General features: G+C 42.0%; 1 protein-coding gene across 1 annotated transcript in view; it reads right to left on the minus strand.

The window, feature by feature from the left end:
• The window catches only part of KIFAP3 (kinesin associated protein 3), a gene marked incomplete in the record, with an annotated part of 1,467,647 nt that overhangs the window by 500,732 nt on the left and 942,971 nt on the right, over nt 1-23,944 (minus strand). Inside the window, 2 exon segments of the mRNA XM_044085270.1 lie at nt 3,366-3,451; nt 4,532-4,630. Coding sequence (XP_043941205.1) covers nt 3,366-3,451; nt 4,532-4,630 — 185 coding nt within the window.

Raw genomic sequence — 23,944 nt, forward strand, 5'->3', positions numbered from 1 at the left:
GCATCTGTTTTTTAGGCATGGAAGTCTGAGAAGGAGAATGCTGTATGTGTTTCTTTGTCTTTAGACCTGCTTTAGTCTTTGTCTTTGAAGCTGAAGATGGCTTTATATATAGTTGTGTAAGTCTGAAGACACCCTCTGAAGCCGATGCCTGCTCAGCGGCTCTGGACCCATCTGAGGAAATGATTTCCGAGTGTCCAATACCTTGAGTTTCCAGAGGCCCAGTCGGCTCCACGTGGGAGTCGGAAGCGGTCTGAGGTAGCGGGCGCCAGGGGCTGCGAAAGCGCCTCACTGAGAACCGGCGACTGGCCTAGCAGAGGCTTCGTCTTCGGTTTTGGACCTCGGATGCCTATCCTTTTCCTTGTCTTTGCGTTTTTTGTAAACTCCGGTTGTCAGCTGGTCCGACGGAATTATATAATTAAATCTTCGGCCAAAGTTATGAAATGCAAAATCGAACCAACGCTTGATAGTTAAATCTAGCACAAAACCGACAGCTAGCAACGTTGTGATCAGGGCCTAGGCAATGAATACAGTAAGAGTGAAAATCCTTATGAGGTATTTGCCTCCCACAAGAAATACAATTGTTAACTTTTTCTGACATCGGTTTGGAGCAAGAAAAAAGTTTCTTCAACGGGGTACTTAGCTTTAATGAAGACTTCGGTTCTGAAATTTGGATTTGAAAATCTCAGGAGTCGGCCGACTGGCACTTGCGAACTGCTTTTGCTTCGGGCACTGCGCAGCAAGAAAGACTGAAGAAAATGGCATCGGCTGCATCTTTTATACCCCTGGTGCACTGACATCAGGGAAGAGGCAACAGCAACCAATGCCGGACCTAGACTTTGGAATTCTGGCTGACTGAGGGTAGCCTGCCAGCAGGATAACCCAAGAGTAATGACTGCAACAGTGAAACATGATGAACATCTTGGTAAGAAGGACCCTAGTTCCCTGAAAACCTGTGCAGCTGCCGTCATCTCTAAGCTGACTGGCTGAAAGCTGGCATTAGCAAATAATGCAGTAACACTCAGATTTCTACTTCCATTTCAAAATTTTAGTTATCTATTATTTTGCATATTTTGCAATGAGTGATACAGAGGCAAAGGCCTTCTAAAAAGTGATGACAAAATGTAAATGGTATAGTAAAATACCTTATTACAACAGAAATAAAATGGCAAGAAAAAGAAGGGTACAGTGTTTGTCTCTAGAAGCTATTCAGGGAAGAGTTATCCCACTCTTCTCTTAATTAAAATTCAAACTTAAGTCTGCTATCACTCAGAAACTAAAATGGAAAGGAGGTCAGTGTACCAACAGGGGAATCACTGTATCATCAGTGACAAAAGTCTTACAAGCACCTCTGGTGTCAGACAGAATGCAGGGAGCTCTAGCTGAAATGGAAAGGGAGCATCTCATCCTCCTTTGCCAGATGCTCACTAAGAGGTTTCTCAGGAAAGATGAGTAGTAAAGACCAGTGAATGAAAGGATTCATCTGCATGTCAGTCTCCAAAGTTGGACATTATCTGGATGACAGGCAGCTGAAGAGAGGACGGGAATCAATGTCTGTAACCAACTCTGAGATGGACTATTCATTCTGCAAAAGACAAAGAAAGTAAAAAAGGAAGACCTCCAAAACCCTAGCTCCAAGCAGAACTGAACTCATCTGATGTAGATGGGTTTAAGATAATGAAAGACAAGTGCTAGAAACTGGATGGGACTACACTGACACTGGGAGAAGCAGCTGATAGTGTCATACCATATTCAATGAGAGGCACTCTTGTATCACTAAGAAGGAATACCGGTGAAAACCCAATGCTTGGGCCTTTTTGTGACTCCTCCTAATGCAGGAAGACCCAACACACCAAGGTCAAGCTGAGCACATGATTTCATGGGAGTCATGGTCTGTAACCACAAAAAACACAATGTGGGACTTTAAAGACTGCTCTACAGGTACAGGCTGTGTGAGTTAGCATGTTCTGGAAGCTCAGCTGTTGGGGAGAAGGCAAAGACATCTGGAGAAACACTCCCCAAGGTGGCTGTTGAGGGTGAGCTCTTGCAGTCTTATCTGCTGATGAGAGATGTGGATGACATCAAACCCTTTTTACTCGAAGGGGAGCTGGTAACATGTAAGGGACACAAAGTCACCATGTGGGTACATTTGCTTGTAGGTTGAAGACCAAAACATATAATCAAATTCACCGTCTCTCAAAAATCTAACACACCATCAGGGATCACATAAGGGACACACCTACACTGGGCACCCTAAGCTGCTGTCATCTTAAGAGAAGTGAGGAAAGTCTCATGTTTTCCCTACTCTACATTAGGGGAAGTGAGATAATTCAGTTGCATTTACAGCAATGTTTAGTAACATGCTGTTTGCAAAGGCAAACAAAACAGTAGCTGTATGAGCCCTAGATAGCGATATGCCAGCCATGGGAACACTATAAAGTTTACAGCTTGTTTAAATGCAGGACCTTTTTAACAGTAAATAGTAGAACAGTGCAAGACACTCAGGTGCCTGATGGAACTGGCAGGGAGGGTGGGAAAACCTATCCTGGAGGGCAGATTGTGTTGATGTGTGCAGATATTTTTCAAGTTCTGGCATATGTAATGGCCAAAGAAGTGTGATCACCTTAGGTTTCAGTAAGGGCATGTCATCAGGGGCAATAAATCATTACCTGACCATCCTACAAATGTAATGGCACAATGGATGATTAGGGCCTTAGAAAATACTGGTGCAAGCAGAACATGTGATGGTATAGAAACAGGCTGCTATCCACCTCCAGCTACACTTTTCCACTTTCCCCATCACACAATGCTGCAAGGCTCCAGCCAGAGCATAGTGCTGGCATAACGCAGCTTTCTCCTTTCTCTATCAGCATCCCACCTGTGGGGGTAAGTACTAATACGGGAGGTCCAGGGCAACAGGAGGGGTGGCTGGCAGCTGATGGCTGAACCGCAGCAAAAAAAAAAGGGGGGGACAACAATAGCACTGTGCAAGTAGTGGAAAAGAAGTGAGTAATGCTGGGGCTGTATGCAGGCCCCCACAGCATAGAAATGACAGATGAAGATATTGTAGTAGAGGTAATCTTTGCAGTTACCTATTGCAGGAGGCGTCCAAAGTCAGTTGCTAGACTGTCCATAAAGTGAAATACTTGAAAAGCCTAACCTCTCTATGCCACTGGGCTGGAAAGTAATAAATGTTTATCAGTAAATCCCAATTAATCACAAAAAAGGGTTTGGTCAAAGTAAGGATTACTATACCACAACAATATGCTTAACTTCCATGAAGAAAGAAGGGTTAATAACTCAAACCTTTGTAGCATTACCCAAAAGCACTTCTGCACATCTTTTGTATTACAACAGTAGCAACTTACCGCAATAATATCCAATGTATTGTCGCACACCTTACGGATCTCAGCATTCTTGTCATGCATCAAGTCTATCAGATAGGCTGGAGCCTCTGAGTCAACAATTAAGGAAAAAAAACAACAAATGGGGTACAGTACTGGAAGTACATACATAGAAAACAGAGAAACTTGTGGTCTTAAAACTTCGTTGATGAGCTCAGTCACAATAATCTTCAAAAATCATGAAACCCAGGTAGTGTTCCAAAGCAACAAGCCTTTATTCATCACAGAGATGCGATCCACAGTAAAAAAAATCAGAAATATTTAACAATGTTAAACATATCAGTTTTCATACACTAGAAATAGATGTGGAAAATATACGTTCTATATGATTATATAATGTAATATTGTGTGTGTATGTGTATATATACATATATATATATATATATATATATATATATATATATATATATATATATATATATATTTATAGCTATGGGCACTAGATGACTACCCAAACTACTCCTATAATAATTTGCCATTTATGTAAGATCTATCAAGCCATACAGGACCCAGTAACATAAAAGCTTTATGACCAGGAAGGTCCACTTTTGGTGTTACAAAACTGTAAGGGGGGTGGTACTTCAGAGTCACTATAAAAACTCTGGAACCATTTCCTCCTACAAATCAAAAAGATAACAACTTAGAAGACCTCTAAAATACGCTTGACAGTCCTGGGATGGGAATAAGTACTTATGACATGGTACTAGCGCAAATGACTTGTGTCACTAACTAGACTTAATAGTATGAAATATAAACATCCTACTTCAGGATGTATGCATCGGCATTCATTCCTGAAAAATGTAGCTTACACTGAGATTTTAGCTGTTGGTTCCAAAATATGAAGCCATGAATAAATGGACAATATGATAAAGCCATTACAACAGAGTTACATAACATCACAGTTTTTATCAGCAAATGTTTTGATTTTTTTTAGTAGTACATATGAATTTACAGCACAGACCCCATTCCATCTTACCCCATGCAAGAGGCTCACACCATCAAAATCCAGCCTGTGCTTGCATCTTTGCAGAGAACTACCCCATGTGCCAGCATTTCTTTTTCAGTACATATATTTCAGGCATGTTAAAAAGTCATGTGCGTTGCTTGCTACGATAACCTTTAAAGGATACGTGTTTCTTTGATGATGACATCCCTGGTAGCCTGGTGGAAAACCATTTGATAAAAGACATACACAATCTGGCACACAAATTCATCATCTTCCTGCTGAGCTGAGGAAGCAGATAAATACAATGTAACATTCAAATGGATACATGTTTTGATGGCCAAGTTAAACATACTCAGATGCATACAACTTAATATTCTACAATCCTCAAGAAATACAAAGTAAAAGATTAGCCAAGAAACTAAGAATTTGGGGAAAATGTTATGTAATTGCACCATTACACAACTTACTTTAGCTCTCAGAAACCTGGAGTCAGTCCCATGAAAACTAAAGCCATATCAGAACATACTATAAATAAACAAAAATGTTCTTACCTTCTACAGCTGATCCCCATGGAGACCTTCCTTGGTGGGCTGACAACCGAGTTTATTTTTCTCTCCAGTCCAATTAGGCATATTTTTCTCAGAAGCTCTTGCATAGAGGTTTTCATGCACTGTATGCCACTGCATATCACAGCCTCATGCGTAGCACTGAGAAAGGGTGTACATCCCCAAGACCATACCTTTCAATTCTTACTGATATTTCAGAATGCTTTTTGTTTTGCGTCATCTGTTTCCCTAATCCCTCAAATTCTGATTTTCTTGTAAATCTGCAAGGATTACAGCCTGTCAATAATACCAGACATTAGGGTTTCACAGTTCTTATTGTTCAGAAAATGCATGTTTATACAACATCCTTTGTTGTATTAACTTTTTTTTAGTAAGTTAGAATATTTAAAAAGTATCCCTAATATTCACCATTTGATTAACCCATTATCTTTGGTTTTGTCTCTGATTTTTGAGAACAGACATGAGCTATGCCCAGACATCCAGGTCACTTCAAACCAATGAGAGAATGCAACTCATGCAAATCAAGAAAAACAATGAAAGCACTTCTGGTAGAGTGACGACTGAATAAGTAGTAGCAAAAAAAAAAACTTGTGTGGCATAGATGTTACTGCATCACTATAACTGCACGTCCTTCAGAAGAGCTGCTCTGAAAACAAAATCCATACAGAAGGGAGAAAAAGGTGGCACTGCTTCACAAAGCCAGCTGGGCAAGAAAGACGAAGGAAAATAAGCAGGAACCTGAAAAAACAATGGAGAAGTCAGAGCAGCAGCTAGCAGTTCCACTGGAAAAAGATCGAGCAGATGTACACAAGTTCATAAAATGTGCTCTACTCATGCATTACATCACCACAAATGACTTCACCACAAACAATAAAAAAGTACAGTTGTGTACCTACCATAAATGTAGATGTTAGAGTGTATTCACTGTTGCAATCATTACTCTTGGGTTATCCTGATGGCAGGCTACCCTCAGTCGGCCAGAATTCCAAAGTTTAGGTCCGGCATCGGTTGCTGTCGCCTCTTCCCTGACGTCAGTGTGCCAGGGGTATAAAAGATGCAGCCGATGCTATTTTCTTCAGTTTTTCTTGCCCCAGATGTCAGGTGCCCCCAAATTGGTATGCTGTAAAATATGCCAATAAAAATGCATGCACAAAAATAACATTTCCTTCATCTACAAGCAAATACACCAAATAGGTTGTATAGGATAGAGAAGTGCAGATAAGTCCCAGCAAAGAAAAAGGGGGATGGTGGGTGGGTAACCTGGACTGCAACAGTGAATACACTCTAACATCTACATTTATGGTAGGTACACAACTGTACTATGTTCATCATGTTTCACTGTTGTAGTCATTACTCTTGGGTTGAATCCCAAAGCTGAGGAAGGGCGGCTGGGCTAAATAGGATTAGGAGAGGCTATGAGGCCTGCAGAACTGCAGTGGCAAAGCCTGCTCTGGACTTAGAGTAAAGAAGTAAGTGGTAGTGCTTTGTGAAGGTGTGCACTGAACTCCAAGTTGCAGCCTCTAAGATATCTTTGGTTGGTACTCCTCTGAGAAAGGCTGCTGAAGTGGCTGCTGCTCTGGTGGAATGAGGCCTAATGCCCTTAGGCACTGATTTGCCATGTTGAAAATAGCAGAAACAGATGCAATGGCCCATCCATTTAGAAATAGTCTGTTTTGCGATGGCCTTTCCTTGTGATCCTGCAGCATATGACACAAAGTTGCTCAGTCTTTCTGAAAGTTTTGGTTCTGTCCAAGTAGAAGCCTAACTGCCTGTGTATGTCCAAAGAATGTAGAATTTTCTCACCCTTGTTCTGTGGATTTGGATAAAAGGTAGGCAAGTGAATGGTTTGGTTAAGGGCCACACTGGACACCACCTTAGGCATAAATGTAGGGTTTGTCCTCAGAGAAACCCTGTCTGGATGAAAAATGATGAAAGGTTCCACAGCCATGAGTGCTTGTAGCTCCGAGACTCACCTTGCAGAGGTTATTGTTAGGAGCAGAGCTGTTTTCCAGGATAAGAATTTTATATCTGCTGTTGATGCTGGCTCGAAAGGAGGCAGAGTGAGTTTTTCCAAAACATAATTGAGGTCCCAAGCCGGAATTGGTGCTCTCCTTGGAGGCCTAATGTTTTTGTCCCCTCTGAGATACTGCCTTATTAAAGGATGAGAAAAGATAGGTGGTTCCGTACTGTAATGGGCTGAAATGGCAGAGGCATGAATTTTAATTGATGAGAAAAAAAGACCTTTGGTCAGCATCTCAGTTAAGTATTGTAAAATCTGAGGGATATTTGGTACACATGTGTCAATGCCTTGTTCCTGGTTCCAAGCACAGAATCTCTTCCATTTTTCTGCATAAGATTTTCTGGTACTGGGCCTCCTGGCCTCCAAAATAACCTCCATAACTTGTTTGAAAGAGGAGTGTTCTGAATGGCTACATTATCTGCCATGCTGCCAGATTTAAGGTTCTGAGTTGGCTGTGCAGGATCTGATTGTTTTGTTGGGTCAGTAAGTGAGAAGTCTAAGGCAATATCCATGCTGGACCTTGTGACAAGCTCTTTAGAACTGGGTACCAGTGCTGGCGTGGCCAGTCTGGTGCAATCAGTATAATTTTTGGCTTCTCTTCGCTGACCTTTAGGAGTACCCTGGGAAGGAGAGGCAGTGGGGGAAAAACATATACCATTAGACTTTTCCAGCTAAGGATAGGGCGTCCACTTTCCATGCTTGCTTATGATAAATCCTTGTGCAAAATCTCTGCAATTGGCAGTTGTGAGGGAAGGCAAATAGATCTATGTCTGGGCATCCCCATTTCCTTATCATCATGCTGAAGACTTGTGGATCCACTTTCCATTCGTGGGGATCCATGAGGTTTCTGCTTAGTTCGTCTGCCAGGGTATTTGTTTTTCCTGGCAGGAATTGTGCTTGCAGATGAACTTGAAAAGCCAATGCTGTGTCCCATAAGGTCATTGCTTGTCTGCAGAGGGGGTAGGAATGTGTACCTCCCTGCTTGTTTATGTATCACATGACCGTAGCGTTGTCTGTCTTTATCAGTAACTGTTCTGGATGAAGCAGGTCCTTGAAAGCTGTCAGGGCATTTTGATCAGCTAGCATCTCTTTTTGATTGATGTGAAGATGCATCTGGTTTGCAGGCCATGTGCCTTGAATACATTTTCCTGCCATATGGGCTCCCCAGGCATAGTCTGATGCATCCGTTGTCAGTGTCTGTCTGGCTGTGGGTAATCTGAATGGCAGACCCTTGTTGTGGTGACAGGCTTCTGCCCACCATCAAAACTCCTGTTGCAGGCAGGGAATGAGTGCAATTACTGTCTCCAGGCTGTGGCAATGCTGAATCCAAACACTTTTTAGATACCATTGTAGTTTCCTCATATGCAGTCTGGCATATGGAATTAGTAGAATGCAAGATGCCATGAAACCCAAGGCCTGCAGGATTTTCCTTGCAGATAAGTGGGTTTTTGTTGCCAATTTCTTGAAGTAAGTAGTCAGTTGCTTTTGTTTGTCTGGCGTGAGATAAGCCATCTGGGCAGTTGTGTTTAAGCTTGCACCCAGGAATATTATCTCTTGAGAGAGCAATAGTTTTGATTTCTTTTCGTTTAATGTGTACCCTAGGCCAATTAGTAATCTCTTTACAAACGCCAGATGCTTTAGAAGAATGTCTTTGTTCTCTGCTTGAATTAGGCAGTCGTCCAAGTAGGGATATATTTGAATTCCTTTTTGTCTGCAAAATGCAATTACTGGTGCCAGGCATTTTGTGAAGACCCTGGGCGCAGTAGATAAGCCAAAGGCCAGTGCAGAGAATTGGTAATGCATTGAGCCAGCTATGAATTTGAGGTATATTCTGCAAGATTGTTTGATTGGGACATGCAGGTATGCCTCTTTTAGGTCCAAGGTTACGAGCCAAGTCTTGTTGCCCAGCATGGGCAGTAGCTGCTGTAGAGTCAACATCTTGAATTTTGGAACTTCCAGAAACGTATTTAGAATAGACAGGTCCAGTATTGGTCTCCAGGTTTTGTCCTTTCTGGGTACTAGAAAGAGTCTGGAGTAAAATCCTTGCCCCTGCTCTTGTTGTGGTACTTGCTGAATGGCCCTCATGTCCATCAGGGCTGTAATTTGTTTTTGTGCCTCTGCCCATTGATTGTGTGGCAGGTCTGGCATACCTTTTGACCTTGGTAGGGTGTGAAAATGGAACCTGTAGCCTTGGGACACTATGTTCAGGACCCATTTGTCTTGGGTAACCATTTGCCAATTTGATGAAAAAAGTGCTAGTTTTCCCCCCAAGGCGGCTGCCAAAAGAAAAGTGCTTGGATCTGGTAGAGGAACGTCATTGGAATGGTTTCCTGTAAGGTTGTGATTTGTCTTCTCCGCTTTTGGAGGTAGGAGCACCCCATTGTTTAGGCCTGTATGAGCCTTGGGGCTGAGATCTGCCTCTGGGATGCCTGTATCTGCCTCTTTGTGGTCTGTCTGAAACTGGAAAGGACCAATTTTTAGAGGGCCAGTTCCTGCTAAACCTGGGTGGCTGTACCTGTAAGAAATCCTTGACTGTCTGCATGGATTTTGCTTTATTCTACATTTTCTTCAACACCTCTTCTGCTTTAGTACCAAACAAAGTATCCTGCTGTAATGGTGCATCTAATAATTTTGCTTTAACATGATCAGGTAGATTCTGTTCCTTTAACCAAGCATGCCTCCTAATAACAGAACCTGTAACAGTGGCCCTGCAAGAGGCTTCCAGTGAATCATAACCACATTGCAAAGTATGCTTTCCCACTTGTTCAGCTGCATGCAATAAATCCTGCAATTCCTTGTTCTCAGAACATTCAGTATTTGTCAACATTTTCTGTTTTAAGCAGTGACATTAAATATTGCTGATATTTAAGCATATGAAACTGACAATTTAACGCCCTTACAGCCAGGGTAGTAGAAGTTTAGACTTTTTCCCCCCATCTGTCTAGAGCCCTAGAATCCCTATCAGAGGGGACAGGGTTTTTTGCAGTGGAAGCTTTAACCCCCTTTGGGACCCTAAGATATAGTTTCTGGGTCAGCAGCAGGATTTTTTTATAGGAATTTATGAGAATCCGGGACCCTGTAGTATCTGTCTGGCTTATCAGGTGCAGGGGGTAAAGAGTCAGGGGACAGGCCGGACTCTGAAAATACATCATCTACAATGTCCAGGACAGGTGGACAGCAAGGGGTCTGTGCTGAGGAAGTAGCAGAAAGTCTCTGAGCCTTTTCTTAGATTCAGAACAATCTTGGCTCTCCCAGTGGAAATGCTCCCTCATGGTATGCAGGGTTTCCCTAAAAAGAATAATCCTCAGGAGGAGAGGCTGAAGGAATGGATTCTTCAGCATCATAATTCTCATAGGGAAGCATGGAGTAATCCTGTTGGAATCAGAGGAAATAGAAACCTGATCAGAAGAATCATACTCTGTCTCTTGCCTAGACCTCTTATCAGGAAGGGGATGGGAGCCCCTGATCTAACTAATTAGGTCTTCGGCCATTTTGAGCATCTGTTTTTTAGGCATGGAAGTCTGAGAAGGAAAATGCTGTACTTGTTTTTTTGTCTTTAGAGCTGCTTTAGTCTTTGAAGCTGAAGATGGCTTAATATATAGTTGTGTAGGTCTAAAGACACCCTCAGAAGCCAATGCCTGCTCAGCAGCTCCGGGCCCATCTGAGGGAATTATTTCTGAGTGTCGAATACCTTGAGTTTCCAGAGGCCCAGTCGGCTCCACGTGGGAGTCGGAAGCAGCCTGTGGCTCTGAGGTAGTGGGTGCCAGGGGCTGCGAAAGTGCCTCACTGAGAACCGGCGACTGGCCTAGCAGAGGCTTCGTCATCGGTTTTGAACCTCGGATGCCTATCCTTTTCCTTGTCCTTGCGTTTTTTGTAAACTCCGGTTGTTGGCTGGTCCAATGGCATTATATAATTAAATCTTCGGCCAAAGTAATGAAATGCAAAATCGAACCGATGCTTGACAGTGCGTTGGTTAAATCTAGCACAAAACCGACAGCTAGCAACGTGGTGATCAGGGCCTAGGCAAGGAATATAGCAAGAGTGAAAATCCTTATGAGGTATTTGCTTCCCATAAGAAATACAATTGTTAACTTTTTCTGACATCGGTCTGGAGCAAGAAAAAAGTTTCCCCAATGGGGTACTTAGCTTTAATGAAGACTTCGGTTCTGAAATTCGGATTTGAAAATCTTAGGAGTCGGCCGACCGGCACTTGCGAACTGCTTTTGCTTCGCGCACCATGCGGCAAGAAAGACTGGAGAAAATGGCGTCGGCTGCATCTTTTATACCCCTGGCGCACTGACGTTAGGGAAGAGGCGACAGCAACTGACGCTGGACCTAGACTTTGGAATTCTGGCCGACTGAGGGTATCCTGCCAGCAGGATAACCCAAGAGTAATGACTGCAACAGTGAAACACGATGAACATCTGCAAGAAATGAAAGAGATCCTATCAACTCAATCTGATACTATTCTGGAACTGCAGAAAAAGGCAAAGAATTCTTCATAGGTATTTATTAGGCTAATGATGTATGAGGATCTTTAGAAGCCTAGCCATACATTCCCATGAAGTTTTTAGCACTTATGTTTTAAGAACGAATAATCCAGAGATGAACAGAACATTTACATGTTTTCCCTATCCATGGGTGACAAGGTTACCAAACCAGTGGTGAAATTGTGGTTGTATCCATTCGTTCAGATTACATTTGTATAGTGTAAGAGAAGTACTTGGCTTTATGTGGAGAGGAAGATGATCCCAAAGTAGTTGCAATCTCTGTGATACAATTTATTTTATTTTACATTTGTTTACCGGGATAGTCCGACTGGAGACATGTCCATTTACAGCGGCGGCACGGGGAGAAAAGCTCCATACAAGTTACAAATAATAATCAAAACATGTAGTACAAGTTACATATAGGAAATATGAGTCACAAGCACTTTTATACAAAAAGTAGGAAATGTAAAGTCAAAATTATTACAAAAATTAAATTTTCAGGTTAGTGGTAGGGATTCCTGAGTTTATGCATACCAGCAGAATTTTATGTCAGTAGCTGGAAGATTGACATGATATGCGGTAGGGGGGTTTATGTGATGCATGGGCATAGCCAAGAATTCACTAGGTGTGCTTGAGAAATTTTTTAAACAGAGTAGTTGAAGGAGCGGAGGTTAGAGTAGGGGGAAGGTTGTTCCAGTTTCTGACTATATTGTGGGAGAACAGAGCTTTACCTGCAGAGTTATTGGCTGAGAAGATGCAGAGGAGAGTTTTTTCAGAAGAGCGGAGAGGGCGATTTGATACATACTGGATTAGGAGTTGTTTTAGGGACGGGGTTTAGTTAAGATAATTCAGAATATTGTAGGCTAGTACTAATTGGTGATAGTTAAGTAGTTGAGGAAATTCTAACCATTTAAGCTTGTGTAATGCTTGACAGTGATCGGTTTTGAAGGTGGAGTTACTAGCAAATCTGGCAATTTTATTGTAGCATGATTCAAGCCTTTCAAGGTCTTGTTTTCTTGTGTGGGTAAGGATTGGAGCAGCATACATAAGGGTGGACAGTAGGTGTGTTTGGGCTAGTGTAATACGTGCCTGATTAGATAGGAATTTTCTGTCTGTATAGTTTATCCATTTTTTGTTAACCTTTTTGATTGTTTGTGATATGTGGACATCAAATAGTAGTTTATTGTCAATTTCTATGTCTAGGAGTTAGGTGTGATCAGTGGGGGAGATGTTAGTACCATTTTTGGATGTGATAGTGAAAGGTTGATGAGTGGATTTAGTTATGTTGGGAATGAATATAAGTAATTTGGTCTTGTTGGGATTGAGGATGAGTTGGATCTGGGTAATCCAGTTTTCCACTGAGGTGAAGGATTCCCGAGTGAGTTTTTGTAGGGTAGTCAGTGATGGTGCAGAGCAGATCAGAGTTGAGTCATCTGCATATTGTATTAGTGTGGCATGTTGGGTGGAGGTATGAAGGTTGTTGGTAAATATGGAGAAGAGTAGTGGTCCTAATATTGAACCTTGTGGGACTCCTATAGTAGGTGGAAGTAGTGGAGACAGTTTGTTTAGCCATTGGACAGTTTGTTGCTTGTCTGATAGGTAGCTTTTAAACCAGGTTATAGTGGAAGGGGCAAAGGATAGGGAGGCCATGGAGTCTAGTAGAATGGTGTGTGACACCATATCAAATGCCTTATGTAGGTCTAAGAATATCGCTGATACGAAGTTATCGCTTCTGTGATGGTCAACTGTATTGGTGAAGAGAGGAGAGCAGTAGTTGTGCTATGGTATTGTCTGAAGTCATGTTGAGTGGGCGAGAGGAGATTGTTAGAGTTTAGGAATTTCATAACTTGAGAGTATATACACCTTTCTAGTATTTCAGATAAGGGGGGTAGGATGGTTATGGGTCGGTAGTTAGTGATATCGTAGGAGCTTCCACCTTTATGAAGAGGGATGACATATGATATTTTCCATAGCTGTGGGATGTAGGATTCCTGAATGGAACAGTAAAATAAGGATAGAAACAGGGTAAGCTAGGGAGTCAGCTGCTATTTTTAGGAAGTTTGCTGGTAAGTTATCTGCAGCAAGGGTGGTAGGTTTAAGTTTTTGTAGCAGTTTTTTAATTGTAGTGGTAGGGACAGGAGAGAGTGAAGAAGGGGATATTGTTGAGGGGTTTGTTGGGGGCGTAAGAGAGCTTGGTTTTGGTGAGTTGAGAAGATAAGGATAGGATGGTTTCAGTAAAGTGGTGGTTGAATTGGGAGGCAATGTCTTTAGTGTCATTGTTGGTGGTGGGAGTAGGGGTGGATGTTTTACCTGGGTTAAGTAGGGAGTTAATGGAATGCCAGATTTTTGGTGGTCTCGAGTGTTTGTTTTGGATATTAAGAAACTAGTTTTGTTTATCCAATTTGGTTTTTTTTGCTTGGCTTCTTATGGTAGTTTTGTTTGGATAGGTTTGTGTGATCTCTTTTCCATGCTTTCCATGACTTATCTCCAGTTTTTAGTAGGGCACGTGTGTCCCTACTTAGCCATGGTGTGTAGTTTGATTTCACTTTGATTTTTCTTACTGGTGAGATTGAATTTAGGACTGTAATGAAAGTGTTGTTAAAGTGGTCCATGGCTTGGTCTAAGCTTAATGTTAGTAGTGGGTCCCATTTACAGTGTTTTAAGATGTGATTAAATTCTTGTATATTCAGTTTACTGTCATCTCTAACAAGTCTAAAAATTGTAGGTTTATTGAGGTTGGTGCATTTGCATAGTAAGAATGTGGGGAGGTGGTCACTTAGGCTGTCTCATAGACATCCGGTGTGATATTTTTGTTTGGAGCAGTTCACTACTGTCCAAGACTGTTTTTTGTGGTATTTTTTGTTTACTCTAGTAGGCTCCTGGATGAGTTGGGTAAAGCCATACAGAGTGATGTGATTTGTGTTTATTTATGTCAAAAAAGAGATTTAAATCTGAGCAGATTTTTATATCCCCAATGGACTTGTGAATGTGCAGTAGATCTGACAAGATAGGGCCTGGTGAGGCAGAGATTGCCCTGAGTAGCCTGTATGACACCAAGAGAAGGAACAAGACTTTAAGAGGGTCTACATAGTTTTAAGATTTAGTATGAAAGAGTTCTGGGCATTTGAGTTGTACCAAATGTTTGGACAGGTACCTACTGAATGAAGTATTACACTAACTGATTTGACTGATAAGTGCAGAATACAGTCAAATGATCACATCTCTGGACCTGGATGCCCTAACCTTAGTAATAAGCTCTGCAATGAAAAAGCATTTTCTTACAATAGCAGATACATGGCAATCAGAGAGTTCATTGTCTACATAGGTTCCGAGGTCCCTAACTTTTACATTTATTTTTTTAGGGATATGTTGTTAATGCAACTGTTACAACAGCCGTCTTGCTTACCAAAGGGCACTTTCATATATTTCCTGGCATTTAGTTTTAGTTCATTGTTTTGACATCAGCTATTGGGTTGGGAAAAGCCATACATGCAGATCTTGGTGTCCTCTGGGAAGTTTATGAAGCCACCAAATTTACAGTCATTTGCAAACTTGGTCAGCCATTAACCCTTAACAGTAGCTTTGGCCTCTATGAAGTAAATGCCAAAGAGGTGTGCCCCAAGGATTGAACCCTGGAGTACACCGCTAGTGGAAGGTCATCTGGATAATGTAGAAAAGTCAGCAGCATTACATCTGGCATGGCCTTGCTGCCAACAATGCAGAGTCAATTTTCTGAAAGTATGTAATTATTTGCTAAATGTGGTCATTTTTTTCTTCAGTTTTCTCATGTGGGTATGGAGAAGTATGCAATCATATGGGGAGGGCAGACTGCATGTCCTCTGTGCCCAAAGGTACAGTTAGGCTATTACAAAAACACTTAATGCCAAGATGCTAGTGAGGGCACAGAGCATCCTTATGTCTGCCTGAATGATAGCCCTTCTGGACAGCAACCCTTGCTGGGGGAAACTACCGGAGTGCCCAGGAATGAATGGGGTATGCCAGATTGTAGTTGAAGTGTTTTATGTGCCCTGTTTGCTATTCCTCTGTTGAGTGCTACGTTTGTTGTCAGCTCTACACAGAAGTTTACTAGATCTGGTATGTCAGTTTGTGCTTCTCTCTTTCTCCCATTCCCTTTGCTTTAATTCTTTTATTAAACACTGGCAGTATGATGTCTCTTGGGTGTGTATCAAAGAGTTATTTGGCTCTTTTCTATTCTCTTATTTTTCCTGCTGGAGCAATCTGATTTCAGTACTTTTTTTCTTTATTTAATCTTCATTTATTTCTCACCTTTTTGTCTATCTGCCCTGCCACTGACTGCAGGTATAACCATTGACAGAATCTCCCTTCTTCCATCTTTTACCTGCCTTGTTATCAAATACTTTCTTCTGTTCTATATGTATTTATCATTCTCTGTTTATTTACATCATCTTTTAATACCTGCATCCAAGGGTAGCAATCTCCATGTATCCCTAAGACTCTTTTCCTGATACAGGAAGTGTCTAACCCTTTAAAGAAGGCATCAGAGGAAGACCCAGCTCTAGTGGAATGTGCCCTAATAGGTGAGGGGAGATTCTTCCCATGAGCCACATAACAGAAGGAAACAGTTTTGGAAATCCAAGTGGAAACAGTCTGTTTGGAAACAGGTTGGCCCAGGGCCCTTGGGTGACGGAAAACAAACAGGAGGTCAGACTTCCGAATTGGTCTGGTTTTATCCACATAATATTTGAGTTGCCTGTGGACATCTAAGTTGTGTAGGATCCTCTCACTAGAGGACTGAGAAAAATGGAAAAGGTTGGAAGATTGATGGACTGATTGAGTGCTAACTCATTAACCTCCTTGGGCATAAAGTAAGGGTTAGTGTATAAAGAAACCGTATCCCTGTGAAAAACTGTGAAGGGGAGGAAGACATCAGCACCTGTAACTAAGATATCCTTCTGGAAGAAGTAATGGCCATGAGAAGGACTGTTTTCAAGGTGCAGTGTCGCAGAGAAGCAGAACTTGCTGGCTCAAAAGGGGCCAGGGTAAGTTTTTCCAAGACAAAGTTGAGATCCCAAGAAGGAGGAACTGGTTTCCTTGGTAGTCTGATGTGAAGGATGCCTTTTAAAAAAAAAGTTTAACTTCCACCCTGGAAGCTAAAGGGGAGGACATAGGCAGACATGCAGAGATAGCAGAAAGATTAGCTTTTACTGAGGAGTATGGCAGCCCACTCTTCAGTAAATCACACAGGTAGGACAGGACCACTGAAGATCCACTAGCACTGGTTGTAAATCCTTTGTAAGACACCAGATGGAAAATCTTGTTTTCTGGCCTCCTGCAGAACTTGTAGCATTGTCCTCAGAAAAAAAGGTGTCTGAAGGGAATCAAAGCCCTATATCACCCACAAGGTCAGTTGTAGAGTTGACATCTGTGGGTGTAATAAATTTCCCTTGTCCTGTGTCAGTAACTCCATTTTGTGGGCTAACTTGCGGTGATTGCCCTTGGCTAAATGCAGAAGAAGGGGGAACCACTGCTGTCTTGGCCAAAAGAGAGTCACCAGCAAGATTTTTGATTGCTCCTGCTGGATTTTCAACAGGACCTTTTGTAGAAGTGGGAAGGGGGGAATGCATGCAGAAACATCCCCTTCCAAGAGAAAGACTATGTCCACCTTCCATGCCAAGAGATCTGGGATCCTGGCACAAAACTTGGGAAGTTCATGGGGGAGGCAAAGTGATCTACCTGAGGTATACCCCATCAATATATCATGTCCAGAAACACATCCCTGTGTAACATCCATTTGTGGGAGTGAGTCATAGACCTGCTCAGTGTGTCTGCCACAACATTCTGAGTTGAGGGTATGTAAACTGCCTGGAGGGAGAGTTGACTCTGGGCAGCTAACTCCCAGGCCTGTAAAGCCAGTCTGCACAGGAGGTAGGACTTGTCCCTCCCTGTTTCCTGACATAGTAGATGGCCATGGTATTGTCTGTAAACCCTCTGAAAATCCCGGGGAAAGAAGAGGTTTGAAGATTTGTAGAGTAAAGATTAGTGCCCTCATCTCCTTTATATTGATGTACTCCCTTTTCTGGGCTGGAGACCAGACATCTCTGACTCTCCCTGAGTCCAGGGTTGCTTCCCATCCCATATCTGAAGTATCCATGTACAGCTCCTGAGTGGGAAGAGGTGGTTGCAAGGGTAATCCTGGATTCCTTGAAACCTGTTGCATCCACCAGCGTAACTCCTTTTTCAGGCAAGACAGGAGTGGGATAAACTCCAGAGAATGGGAGTGTTCTACCCATACTATTCTCAAGAACTACTGGAATTTCCTCATGTGTAACTTGGCTAAAGGAAGCATGGGAATAGTGGATGCCATGAACCCCAAGAGATGAAGAAACTCCCTGGCAGTCAGGAATTGGAGAAGCAAGAGGTCCTAGAAGTAGGAGGTGAGGGACAGGACCTTTTCTGGAAGTAACAAAGCCAGCATCTTGACTGATTGGATCCTGCAGCCAAGGAAGATGTGGTCTTGGGAAGGAACCAGAGTTGATTTCTGGTAACTGATTGTGAACCCTAGATTCTCCAATAGTGACATTGTGAAGAAGAGGTTTTCCTGAAGGATGTCTGGAGTCTGAGCCTAGAGAAGGTCTATTTATGGAAAGATCTGTATACCCTGTAGCCTACAGAAGGCTATGACAGGAGCTAAGCATTTTGTGAAAACCCTCGAGGTCATAGACAATTCAGAGGGCAAGGCACAGAACTAAAAATGTAGGAAGCAATGGCACAGAAAAATAATTCCTGAACTGAAGATAATGGGAATATGAAGATAGGCATCCTTGATGTCCAATGACACCATAAAGCCCTGAGGAAGGATGAGAGGAAGAAGGGTGAGTAAGGTTAACATACGAAAGATGGGGGCCTTCAGAAAGGAATTTAGATGGGATTAGTCTAGAATGGGTCTTCAAGGACCATCCTTCCTGGGTACCAGGAACATTGTGGAGTAGAAACCTTTTCCTACTTGGAAGGGAGGCACTAACTGAATGGTGCCTTGAGAAAGGAGGTTGGAAATGACTGAGAAAAGAGTTCCAGTTGTTCTTTTGGAGGTTGTGGAATACCCCTGAAGGGGAGAGGAGTTTTCCATACCATAAAGTATCCTTGCAGGATGATGGATAGGAGCCAAGAGTCCTGAGTTATCTGTTTCCAAGCAGAGAGAGAAAGAGAGAGGCAAAGGGACAGAAGTGTTAGTGGTCCGGGAGGGGGTAGTCACAGAGTACCTGGCTTAGCCTGAAAGGGTTGTTTCATGTGGGAGTAGAGGATGTAGATTTAGAGGAAAATTGTTACCTAGCATCTCCTAGCACCTTTGGAAGATTAGGGCCTGGCAGACTTTCTTACAAAGGTGGTCTTGGTAGGGTAATTCCTCTGAAACCAGGGCACCGTAGAAACAAAAATATGTTTTAGGTCTTGCAGCTCCTTGCTCTACTCCTGCAGAGACTTTTGCAGAAGAGGTGCCAAATAATGCCTTGTTGTCCAGGGGGCATTCATAATTTTTGCCTTAATGTCATGAGGCAAAGGTTGGAGCCTGAACCAAGGATACTTCCTTAGGATTGACCCAGATGCAGCCACTCTAACTGATGCATCCATGGCATCATAGCTACAGTTTATGGAATGCCATGCAAACTGAACTGAGGAGTTAAGGATGGAGGAAAGCCTGGCCAATTGGAGAGTCAGGAAGCTCAGATAGTAGTTTGCCAGCATCCGAAAAAATGGCCAAGGAATATCTAGCAATATGGGTCTGGTAAGTTAATGGCCCTGAAAGCCACAGTAGCTGAAATATAAACCTTTTCTCCTATTCTCTCCATGACTTTGCTCTCCTTATCTGAGAGGAGCAGGGAAGTGGAATGTAGCATCTTGGTGGCCTGTTCTGCAGATACTGAAATGGTAGCAGGGTCTGCAGAGGGACACTTGAAAAGGAATTTGGAGTCCTCCTTCACTTTATAAAAATCTACCTGGGCACTTAGAAGCAGCAGCAAGGGCATCCAGGAAGGCTGGCAAAAGAGGAGGGATGGCAGATGGGGAAGGGGAATCCATCTGTAGCAGGTCATAGTACCTTTTTTGGATGTCTGACACCTGACAATAATCCCATTTGAAAAACTCCCTCATCTTAAGAATGGTTTCCTCAAATAAGGTATCCTCCCCAGGGGAATCAGTGGCATTAGATTCTTCTTCTAGGGAGGCATAACCCAAAGGGGAAGAAATTTGGGATGAATAAGCCAAAGATTCTTCCCCTGAGGAATTCTCATCATCTGAGAAAAACTCCTCTTTTGTGCAGTAGAGGGAGGAATGGAGGGAGAAGGGAGACAGAAAGCTGAGGACAGTCTCAGGGCCATAAAGGCACTGAAAAGGCCTTGGGAAAAGGCCTGCCAATCTGGTGGTTGTTACTGAGGAGAAGAGGAAACATGTTTTGTTTTATTTTTTTTTCTTTTTGGGAACCTCCACTTGCTGGAAGGTAGACGGGCCTGACATCGGCCTACACTCTACAATGTTGGTAGGAACATCCTCCCACACAGTGATATGAGTTATGCCACGTGGGCCTTCAGTCACAACGAACCATGGTCCCGCCCCCTACGCCCGAGTCGGATGCCTGCATTTCCCTCAAGGATGTGCTGGTAGGGTCCTTCATGGCCTCCACACTCGTACTCATTAAAGGAGTGTCTACCGACTCTGGAGCGGTCTCCGGGCAAACATTAGCAGAACAGAGGGAGCAACAGGTAAATTAGGTCTAGATTTCTTGGCCTTCCTAGCATGAGGCTAACCTGAAGGGTCCGAGTGAGACATTTTAGGTGCAGATTTTCTAGGTATAAATTTAGGGAAGTGAAGAACTACGTAGCGTCTTGGGGACAAAAGCCTTGTATATAGAACAGGTAGTGTGGTTGTGGTCAGGGCCTAGGCAAAATAAACAAAGATCGTGTGAGTCCTTACGTGGAATCTGCCTTCCACACTGACACTTGCCCTTCCTAGAAGACATGTAATCACAAAAGCACACAGCAGCTAAAGATAGTAATGAAAAAAACACAATGGAGCACTTATCTGAACCAAGGTTCGCAACTTGTCTGATGAGCGATGACTGGAGCAGACAATCAGACAGGTGGCAGAAAAGTTCTGAGGTCTAGTACATGCTAACATCCGCGTTATACCCAACTTCACTTTATGACCAAAGCACGTTTTGCTTCTGTGCGACATCGCACATACCTCACAGTATCCCTAGACTTTTATATACTGGCCGGATGTATGAGTCAGCCAGTGGCGGACTCCCTCATGTTATGAATACTGCATCATATGAATAGAAGGACATCAACTTTTACTTCTAGATCTCAGATTGTCAATATTAAGTAAATCAATTCTTTTGGAAAACCAATTCTTGCCATTGGTTTACTCATTTAGTCTCAGCAGACACCATCTTTTCTCTGCGGGTCCCTATCAGCATCTCAAATGTTGACAATATCGGATTTGATATTGTCGCATCGAGAATGCCGAAAGGGCAGAACATCTAACGGGTAAATGGAAATCTCCGTAAGGGGAGATTTCCATTTACCTCAATGTAGTGCGGTCTCGGAGTTGGTATATTTAAGTAGCGGGGGGTATGGGGGGGCACAGCAGGCCTACACCCTTTAGGTTTTTTTTTTTGGGGGGGGGGTTACTTTTTTATCGGCATTCGAAAATGTAATAGGTCGATCATTTCAGTTCGACATTTAATGATTCGACTTATTACATTTTCAAAATGCTGATATAGACCCTTCTCTGCATCTAGCCTCACTATCACCAAAGGCACTCTCTGGCATACATCTCAGCTGTCCATATTTTTCAAAATGTCCAGATTTTTGGCTCATATTTTTGGTCAGTTCCTCATAAAATTTTCAGTTTTGGGGCAAATAACTGATGGCTAAGCTCACAAAATTATGACAGACAACTGAGTTTCATAGTCTTCAGAAAATGCAAGTTGATGCAAGGCCTGTTATTCTAGCAATTTCTAAGTTTATATGAGCAATATTTAAGATTTTTAGTCATTTGGGGCTTTGTCTCCCCATTATTTTTAACTTTGTCCAGATATCTTACACTAAGAAGTTGAGAGGTATGCTCTCTGGTGTTCAACTTCCCGTTTATCATAGGTTCACAGGTGTGTACTAGGCTAATGGCCCCGGGGCCTTTACAGCATCATTTTATTAATGTTAACTAATCATAGAAGGTTACCAGGCTATTGACCCTAAGGCCTCTACAAGCCTAGCCATGTTATACCCTTGTTCACTTACGGATCAAGATATATAATCTATGAGCATGAATCTAAGTTAAGCACTGGCTGCCCCTAAGAGGGACATACATGAAACACCAGAGTAAATTTACAGTTTCTCATGCAAATGTCCAGGTTACACTTAATAGGGTAAAATTGAGGAGCTCTGCTTTACATGAATTGGGAGTTTGCTCCAGAGGAGTGGCAGCTTCTGGGAGACATAATCTGTCTCTCCAGCATGTCCTGTTAATATCGCAGGCTAGGTTAAGATCCCTAGAGCAAGTGAATCTTGTTCCTGTACATGTCTGTCTGCCCTGCAAAAAACAGCACTGGCCGAAGTCTATTAATCTGGGGAGAAACTTAGCTATTCTTTTGCTATAATGGCCATAAATACAATAAAAACATGGAACAAAATCAAATTTAGCCTGTATGATGCACAGTCTGATGGTCCTTGCTTTCATTTGGAAATATAACCAACCATGCTCTTTTCCAAGTTAGGAATACCCCCGTTAACAGATTACTCAACAAACGATATTATATATTTGTTAATCTCTTAGATCCTAATTTCCCAGCCTCTACTGGGACTCCACCTATCCCTATTTTCTTTTAATTTTATTTATTCATTTATTTATTTAGTTATTTATTTATTTAGTTTTTTTTAGCTGACTTTGAATCTGAATTTGTATTTCCTCTCTATCATCTGGGCTATTAATTGTTTTGCTTCCTCAGCCATTATCTTAGGCAAATTCAAATCCTTCATCAATATTTCTAACCGACCTTTACTGTTATCTTGATACACCCCCCATATAAATTTTCATAAAAGTTCAAACACCTGTTCTAGGGACTCACACTTACTCTAACAAATAAACAAAACTTGCTGGAGGGACAGGTTCCTAATGCCATGTACTCTCCCTACATGTCAAAAGAAGTACTACTTTGTCTGCCTTTAAGGCTAGTCGTGATGACAGGGTGGATAAACAAATTTATACTACACTTATGTACAGCCCTGTTTGACTTTATGGTGTGCACTATTAAGTATTCATGAAGGTAAGAACTTTTAAGTGTGTCAATTACAGATGTAGATGAAAAGGGCTCTTTTGGTTCCTAGTACTGTTCCTGTATTCCTTAATATTTCCAAAATTTCTTCCATGTCTCTCTATATTTTCCTACTTTTGGATCCCTAAGTTTTATAAGCCTTTGTACTCTCTGTTGTCTGAGCTTTTGGGTCAATAATTTCTGTGCCCACACATTATTTTCACAGTAAAATTGCTTAAGTGCTATTTTCCTGTATATTTGCTTACACTGCTGAAGTGTTCTTTAATCTTTTTCTTTAATTTTCTTCAATTACTCTTCCGTCTTTCTTGTTATCCCTTTTTTATTCTTCAGCACCCTTACTCCTGTTAATCTTGAATTTCACTCTATATCACTTTGCACTGAATTCTGCTGCAAACTACACAAACACTTGTCCATTGAAAACGGTTTCTCACAACTATTACATCATCAGTTGAGTCCAGATAATGCAGAATCAGGAAGTAACTGGACAGCTGCTCAGCATATAGCAAAAAGGAACACAAGTAAATTAAACTTATTTGGCAGGTGGCACAGAGGATTAAGGGTCTGTTAACAAGCTGTCTCATGTGGTCCAGAGTTTGATTCCTTCAGCCTCCACTGCCTTTCTGACTCTGAGCACGTCACTTAAACATACAGCACTGAAAACGGTCTATTGAGATCAGTGCTCTACCCCAGTTAAATACAAATAAAATGGCTAAATACAGTTCCAAATAAATAAATGAAGGAAAAAATATACACAGAATCAGAAATCCCACTTTACATGATGACAGCATAATTACAGTGAAAAATAAGCAAAAATAATCTTTGTACAAGAGGTTTAGTTTTAGAAGTTTGTGGCTGGCTTTTTTTTTACATTTATAATGATTCTGCAATGTTTTGAATTACTAAAACTGGGTATCCACCTCTCACAGAGTTGAGCTACTTTATGAGCATACTAAAAGTGTTTTTTTTTATAAATCATCCAAGGATGAACAGTAACTGTGTATTTAGTTTGCTATGTAATGGCCTGGCTGGTGGTGGGTCTTCCATGTGGAAAGCTGGTAAGGGATTTGGCACTAGAAGGTATACTTTTTTCATTATGGAAAACTATTAAACTATTGTGTGTGTGTGTTTGCCTGTGAATGAAAAGTAGTGCTTTCTAATCTAAAGCTGCAGTTATTTTGGTAAAATACCCTAAAAGGTACTGAATTCAGGGTAA

The sequence above is a fragment of the Protopterus annectens genome, chromosome 10.part0 (genome assembly GCF_019279795.1).
Source record: "Protopterus annectens isolate FY-2018-M chromosome 10.part0, PAN1.0, whole genome shotgun sequence".
NCBI classification, from domain to species: domain Eukaryota; kingdom Metazoa; phylum Chordata; order Ceratodontiformes; family Protopteridae; genus Protopterus; species Protopterus annectens.